This window comes from Poecilia latipinna, unplaced genomic scaffold (assembly GCF_001443285.1).
Source record: "Poecilia latipinna isolate Pla-1442-1.1 unplaced genomic scaffold, P_latipinna-1.0 Scaffold373, whole genome shotgun sequence".
NCBI lineage: Eukaryota > Metazoa > Chordata > Actinopteri > Cyprinodontiformes > Poeciliidae > Poecilia > Poecilia latipinna.
Window position 1 is genome coordinate 310,990 of NW_015112989.1, and position 8,177 is coordinate 319,166.

At 40.0% G+C, this 8,177-nt stretch overlaps 2 protein-coding genes across 3 annotated transcripts in view; both read left to right on the plus strand.

Annotated features, from left to right (window-relative positions):
* Window positions 1-3,836, plus strand: part of kiaa0586 (KIAA0586 ortholog) — a 39,696-nt gene extending 35,860 nt beyond the window's left edge. For both annotated transcript variants that reach the window (XM_015036566.1, XM_015036567.1), the window contains exon 26: window positions 3,530-3,836. In XM_015036566.1, the coding sequence (XP_014892052.1) occupies window positions 3,530-3,690 (161 nt within the window). In that variant the 3' untranslated portion in view covers window positions 3,691-3,836. The remainder of the gene's footprint in view (window positions 1-3,529) is intronic.
* Window positions 3,837-5,636: 1,800 nt separating this feature from the next.
* The window catches only part of dact1 (dishevelled-binding antagonist of beta-catenin 1), a 21,586-nt gene continuing 19,045 nt past the window's right edge, over window positions 5,637-8,177 (plus strand). The window contains exon 1 of the mRNA XM_015036590.1: window positions 5,637-6,155. Coding sequence (XP_014892076.1) covers window positions 5,901-6,155 — 255 coding nt within the window. The 5' untranslated portion in view covers window positions 5,637-5,900. The remainder of the gene's footprint in view (window positions 6,156-8,177) is intronic.

Sequence of the window (8,177 nt, forward strand, 5' to 3'; positions counted from 1 at the left end):
GACACTAACGTAAGGGCAGGGGTGCTTGGGGTGAGGTGAGGGGGGGTAGTTTCCCCGGCCAAAACGGGAGACTTGACAGGTATGGTTTGAGCTTTGTTTGTTCACAAATACATCTCAGTAAACAACAGTTATACAGTCATATGAAAAAGTTTGGGCACCCCTATTAATCTTATTTATTTTTATGTCTAAATATTTGGATGTTTGCAACAGCTATTTCAGTTTGATACAACCAATAACTTATGGACACAATATTATTTCAGTATTGAAATGAGGTTTATTGGACTAAAAAAAATGTGCAGTACGCATTAACACAAAATTTGACAGGTGCAAAAGTATGGGCACCTCAACAGAAAAGTGACAATATTTAGTAGATCCTCCTTTTGCAAAAATAACAGCCTCTAGTCGCTTCCTGTAGCTTTTAATGAGTTCATGGATCCTGAATGAAGGTATTTTTGACCATTCCTCTTTACAAAACAATTCCAGTTCAGTTAAGTTTGATGGTAGCCGAGCATGGACAGCCCACTTCAAATCATCCCACAGATGTTCAATGATATTCAGGTCTGGGGACTGGGATGGCCATTCCAGAACATTGTAATTGTTCCTCTGCATGAATGCCTGGGTAGATTTTGAGCTTTGTTTTGGATCATTGTCTTGCTGAAATATCCATCCCCAGGGTAACTTCAACTTCGTAACCGATTCTTGAACATTATTCTCAAGAATCTGTTGATATTGAGTGGAATCCATGTGACACTCAGCTTTAACAAGATTCCCAGTGCCGCCACTGGCCACACAGCCCAAAGCATGATGGAACCTCCACCAAATTTTACAGTGGGTAGCAAGTGTTTTTCTTGGAATGCTGTGGGGTTTTTTCCACCATGCATAACACCTTTTTTTTATGACCAAACAACTCAATCTTTGTTTCATCAGTCTACAGGACCTTATTCCAAAATGAAGCTGGCTTGTCGAAATGTGCTTTTTGCATATCTCATGCGGCTCTGTTTGTGGCTTCTTTCGCATCACTCTCACATACAGCTTCTCCTTGTGCAAAGTGCGCTGAATTGTTGAACGATGCACAGTGACACCATCTGCAGCAAGATGATGCTGCAGGTCTTTGGAGGTGGTCTGTGGGTTGTCCTTGACTGTTCTCATCATTCTTCTTCTCTGCCTCTCCGATATTTTTCTCGGCCTGCCTCTTCTGGGCTTAACAAGAACTGTCCCAGTGGTCTTCCATTTCCTTACTATATTCCTCACAGTGGAAACTGGCAGGTTAAATCTCTGAGACAACTTTTTGTATTCTTCCCCTAAACAACTATGTTGAACAATATTTGTTTTCAGATCATTTGAGAGCTGTTTTGAGGTGCCCATGATGCCACTCTTCAGAGGAGATTCAAATAGGAGAACAACTTGCATTTGGCCATATTAAATACCTTTTCTCATGATTGGCTACACCTGGCTATGAAGTTCAAATCTTAATGAGGTTACCAAACCAATTTTGTGCTTCAGTAAGTCAGTGAAAAGTAGTCAGGAGTATTCAAATCAATAAAATGATAAGGGTACCCAAATTTTTGCACCTGTCAAAATTTGTTTTGATGCATATTGCATATTTTCTGTTAGTACAATAAACCTCATTTCAATACTGAAATATTACTGTGTCCATCAGTTATTAGATATATCAAACTGAAATAGCTGTTGCAAACATCCAAATATTTAGAGATAAAAATAAATAAGATTAGTAGGGGTGCCCAAACTTTTTCATATGACTGTAAGAGGAGTCCCAGGATTGAACCTTGGGGTATCCCATATATGACCTCTCTGTCTGGGTCACTGAGAAGTTTCCTATAGAAACAAAGAAATCCCTGTTCTTTATGCAAGACTCATAACCAACTGAGTACTGGACCGGAGAGTCCGACCCAACTCTCCAGTCATTCCAGTAATATATCGTGGTCAACAGTGTTAAATGCTGCGCTGAGGTCCAACAGAACCAGGACTGTGGTTCTTCCACAGTCTGTATTTATGTGGATGTTCATTGAACAGTTTGACGAGGGCTCTGTGGTGAGCTCGGAAACCGGACCGAAAGACGTCAAAGCGGTTGGTCATCGTTAAAAAACTATGTAACTGTTGAAACAAGATGGCAGTAGTAGCACTGGGAGGAGTTGTAAGAGCTGTTCAGATTTTCTGTCTCATTACACAGTCTGGACATGGGATAGTTTTAACAAATATGTAAAAAAATAAAAATAAATAAATAACAGCGAAGAAAAGGTTTTAAAAAAAACTTTAAAAAACACCCTATTTAGTTTCTTTGGGTCATTCAGAGGTGGACCTGCTGCTCCCCCAGTGAGCTTATGCTTAAAGACCTAACCTCTGGTCAGACATTCATCTTCAGACTTTCTAGAGACCAGAATTTATGGTTCCATCAATGAAGTAGCAAAGCAGCCCCAGACCATCTCACTACACTGTTAGACAGTATGATGTTCTTTTTCTAAAATACAGTTTTATTACATGGCCATTGCCTCCTTAAGCATTTCCGCTTGATTCTCATGTCTCTTCAGTGCTCCGGCTGGGATTTCTCCCATTGAGCTGAATTGCTCTGATGATGTTGATTTTCTACTATAGTCTGCCTGTAATTTGCCATTGGCAGCGGATGAAGAGAATGACACCGTTCAGTCCATCTTGGCCATGCTTCCACAGTATTGATGACTTAAAGTCAGGTCATTGCTGGCAGAAAAGACATTGGGCTTGAGACTTCTGTCTTCGTAGTGTGGGGTGGTTGCTTCACACTGTAAACAGTGTTTACTGTTTGTGTTTAAAATTTTAGCTATTTTGGCCAATCACAAACATTTGGCCCAAATCAGATCCAATCGATTCAAACTTCAACAGAGGCTTCCAGGAAGCCCAGACCCTCTGCAGGAAGCAAAGCATAGAACAAGGGGCTGCTTGTTGCCAGGATACTGTTTCATTATTTTTTTTATTTATTAATTTTTTTCAGGATACTGTTTTATATCAGTTGTAACAATACAAGCACCTTCCAAACAGTTCCACATCCTCAATCTCTCTTTTATGTTGAATCATGATGAACTCTGACCTTAACTGAGGCAGTATGGTGATTAAATCACCAAAGACTAATTATTTTTAACCCATATGTAACAATCTGTTGATCTTAAGTGCATGTAAAATATCTTCTAGTGTAGTGAAATCAAACAGCAGTTATAATGTGTAAAAAAAATTGTGAGTGAATAACACAAGAAATGTTAGAGACCTACATTGTTCTATTTAGTTTAAATGTTTATAAAATACTTGAAGAAAAACTGCAGATTAGCCCAAAAATGCTCAATGGAACCAATTTTTATTTGCATGTATACAATACAAAAATAAATGTTTAATGTCAAAACATAAAAAAATTTTATGGGTACATCTTTAATTACTTAACATAATGGCTTAAGGCGAGTGGGTTGTCTACTCTAGAACAACACTGACCTTCAAGTGAAATTGCTCAGTTTATAGTCAATAAAGATGATTATTTTTTTCTTAGACGTTGGACATCTGGACAAACAAAATCAACAGGGAGGAGCAAGGAAGACAGGTGTTCATCTGGCCACCTGTAGAGCCCAGGGTAGAAACGAGGAGGACAACGAGGAGACCGACCGGTCAGTGGATGCAGACACAGACTCCTCCACCAGTGACGTCTTCTGATCAGACTCTCTTGATTTCCTTCTTTTAACTTTTTGGAACCATTCCCTGCAGCCTTTAACTTTTGTAAATTTGAGTGATTAACTGTTTGATTGTTTTAAATGTTATGTTCTTTCAAATTAAAAATTACATATTTGACTTTTAATACACATTTTGTTGTCTTTCACTTATTTTCAAAAGTAGTCATGAAGTAAGAATCAGATTTAGTTTAAAGTAACTTCTGCATTTGACCTGGAAGTGAATGGATTGTCCCAGAGAGAAGATCTCAGCTTTTATTTTGTTTCATTTTAAAAGCTGCTGCATGTTGACAAAATAATCTGTCACCAACATGGTGGTGGTGATGATGATGATGATGATGATGATGATGATGATTTTTCATGGCTACCCAAAATCCTTAAAGGAGAAAAAAACACAACAAAATCCTGTTCACAATAAACAGACTAGCATTTGATCAGGAAGCTGATGAACAGGAAGTGGATGATGTTGAGTGTTATGTGACACAGAGAGACCTCATCCTGATTAGGCCGAGGAGAAAACCTTTAATCCAAGAAAACACAGGAAGAGAAGAGCTATTGATCAGACAGTTGATTGGTTCCCTGAGGTCCTGTGTGTATGTGCAGAGATCGATGTTCTCACAAACCAGGATTAAACGTAATGAAGCAGAGCAGGATGAACTGATCTCAGGCATACAGAGTTCTGCACATGTTCAGCAAAACAAAGAGGAAACTCAAATGTACGCAAGTCAGAAAGCAAATAAGTCTTAGAAGCTAGTTCAAGTTATACGCTGAGATCCCTGAAGCTGTAGGAAGACCAGGCTTTCTGTCACAGCTCAGTAACAGCTACTTAACTTCATGTAGCTACAGATCAACGTCCAAGTTGCTTTTTCTACCAAATGTGGGGGAAATAATTACTGCACCGTTGCTATTTCAAAAGAAGGGAAACTATTTTGAACTATTCCACATTTAGGTTACAGCACAATATACTTTGCTTGTTAAAGTGAGATTTGGTTTAAATTTAGCTCTTTTAGACTTAATGCGCACTTTAATGATGTCAGTCACTGTGTCCCCTTTCATTGTTGGGAGCCTTGGATTGGTGTTGGAGACCTGCTCTGAATTTCTTCTGCTCAACTGTCCAAACTTTATCATTTCCTGCTGTACTTGTGGTATACCACGATTAATTATCCATGTTTCCCCGTTTCTATCCTATTCAGAAATATAGAAGGCAAACCCTGCCAAAATTGGAAACAGATATGCCTGATAATGCATCAAAATAAACAAAATAAGAACTTCCCCAGGTTATTTGATTACATGGTGTAAAATAATAATTTGACTGTAGTTAATTTTTCATTTTATTTTCAAAGATGTTACCTTCCACTTTTGTTTCATGTATTTTTTTTCTAATTTTTCATATTCTGTAATTAAAATACATTCTTATAAATTGACAAGTAGGAAAAGGGCAGGACATTATAAGATATATCTTCTACCTGCTCCTTTTAGAACAGAAAATATAAAATTTGCATGTCACATGGGTGGAATAATTTGTTTTACATTTTTATTAAGTTTGTTTCATTCTATTTTATTTTGTTTTCTTTTTTCTTGATTGTCTTTTCTGTTTGTTCTAAATAAATAAATAAAATACATATTTTTATTTACTGTCATATTGTTTCATTTAGTTTTCTTTCTAATTTTTTTCTTTTTCTGTATCTGGTAATTTTTTACATTTACTCACAGATTTCCTCATGTTCTCTTTTACTTTCCCTTCTGTGTAAGACATAAAGGGAATAAAATTTAAATAAAAAAGAAAACAGATGCAGATAATTCACTTTTATTTAGGTAAAAATACACCATTTTGTTTTATTTTGATGTTCTTGAAAACTGCTTGTGACATCAGCTTTGTGGGCGTGTCAGTCTGTGAGGAGGCGGGGCTTAGGGTGGTCCACCAGACGTCCGGCGTCAGAGTGTTCAGAGCTGCTGTAGGACCCTCTTCGGGGAGGATGCGATGCTTCCCCCCGTGGTTTCCTCGGTTCCTCCCACCCACGGTCCACGGGCATAAAGGAATCCACTTGATCCCGCGTTCCTGTTAAATCACCAGCTGGTTCGGGATCTGCTCGGGTTTATGCATCGGGTCTTGCCAGCTCGGTGAGTGTCAGTGGGTATATATTCCCCACACACCACCGATGCTGCAGGGAGCAGACGGAGCTACAGCCACTGGACATGCCGTTGTTTGCAGCCTCTAGGCGGGAGGGAGATGGCCGCTGCGGCCGGCACAGAGCGCCATCGGACGGGGAACGGCTGCGCTCCGTGCGGGAACGGCTGGAGCTCATGGTGTCGGTCCTGGGAGAGCTGGAGTACCTGCGGCACCGGCAGCAGCTGCTGGTCCTGAGCGCCCTGAAGGAGGAGGTGAAGGAGGCGCGGAGCGATGCTCAGCTGAGCTGCGAGGAGAACATCCTGGTCCTGCGGAAACAGCTGGTAGGTCCCCACGGTTCGCACCGCAGAGAGGCTCCGTTAACCAGCAGGCACGGCTCAGAAGGACAAAGATCATTAATCACTTTGTGCCTTTTAACTTTACCTGTGTACAGTTTTCATTTCCAGTATCTCAAGGCTTCAGATTTTATTAAAGCATGCTGAACATCTTTTTTCCTAACTTCTTAACAGATATTTTTCTTTGTCTTTTAGTTAGAGTTTGAATCTGTTGTGCTTTTTTTGTTTGTTTTACATTTCTCCAAACTCAAGATTCTTTTTGCTTTTATTTTCCAAAGGTTAAGTCTTCCTCTGGTTAATAAGTTTGGTAAATCTTTGCTAAGGTTGGGAAACTGCATGGTAGAACAGTAGATCAGTGTTTAAATGCAGTGGTGCTGCTCTAACCATGTGAGCGGAGCTTGAGCTGCTGCTCCTCCACATCCACCAGGTTTCATAAAGCACATTGCACATTCAGGATAATCCAGGACAGACTAAGAACTGTCACAGTCCTCTAATCAAACCAGGAATCCCATGACCCAATACCAAACTTTGAACAGAAGCTTCTTACTTCTGTCTTTGTTTTCAGCCAATGTCAGTTACTATGTTGCATCACAAAGATAATCCCTCCCCCAAGTCTGTAAGGACGGGGAGGCTGATCATAAAGTGGCAGCTGGTAAAAGAAAATATCTGAATGTCTGTCCTTGCAAACAGAACTGATTGACTATCAACAAGTTAATCTCTTAAAGAGGCAGTATCATGTCAAATTGACTTTTTTGAGCTTTATATCATGTTACAATGTTATTACCTCATCAAAAACATACCTGGAGTTTTGATTTGATTCTTTGAGAAATCCTTTAATTTCCATGCTAACCACTCAGCTGCGTAAAACACCTGGGTGGAGCTAGCTTCACCTTTGGAGCTGCAGTTTCCAAGCTTCCACCTCACAGTGCAGCCCTTCCCTGTGACTCCTCCACTTAGCTCCTTCAGACTAGCTAGCAGCAATTAGTAAACATCTGGTGGAACTAGCATCATTGCAGGAGCTGCTTCTCAGTGCGACTGGTAAAAACGTTGTTAAAGGGTTAATAGAGCAGCCATATTGTGATGATTTCCTGGAGGCACAGTTTCAGAAAAAGCATGAGTTTCTTAAAGAGATGCATTCCCAATTTCAAGGAGTTGAACATTGAAGTAAAATTTCTTTTAAGTTGTATTTGGTATGTATAATATTTTTTCTAACAAATGAAGTTATAACATAGTTACTTGACTCCTATAAAATTATGCTATGTGGCTGGAAAATATATAAAACTGACCTTTAACAATTATGAAATGAACTTTTATACGGGTGAGAGAAGACACACCTCACAGGAGTTTTGTTACAGTGTTATCTCAAGGTATATTTGATAATAGCGTTCTACACAGGATCCATCTCAAGCTGGCAGAAATCGTCATGAACTGTAACATTTCTCGTGCTGTGAAAGGTCCAGAGTCTGAGATGGACCTACTGGATGGGTTCATTGGATCAAACACTACTGGGAAGACTGTCAGCTGTCTCAAATGTTCCCCGCTGTAAAATGATGAACTTTAAATAGTTTGGAAATGTCCCACACACCCATCCATTAGTAGTAGCAGTCATCGGGTGAGAACAAACACATCCTGATCAGGTCGCTAACACAACAGCATGACCACACTGCACTGCTAGAGCTTAGAAAGCCAGAGAGAGACGTCACCGAATACGATCCACTAACAGTTTACAACTTTATCTTGTCTACTTTGTAGTTCTCGGACTGGCCTCTGCCGTTCTGCTGAAAGTGTTGTTTCTGCCATCAGGGTCTCAGTTCATTCCACCCGGTTTATCTTACCGAGCGCGTCAGCTGTGTGTTTCTCTACAGCAGCTGTTTGTTGTTTTTAGGATTGAATGTCTGAATCTAACAGGATGAGCGTTGTCAGAGAATGCAGGCACGTGCAGAGGGGGGAGCTGGGGGTGCTTGAGCACCTGCCCCTTTTGCTCCTTGCCCCCAAGTGCCCTTTTGGTCA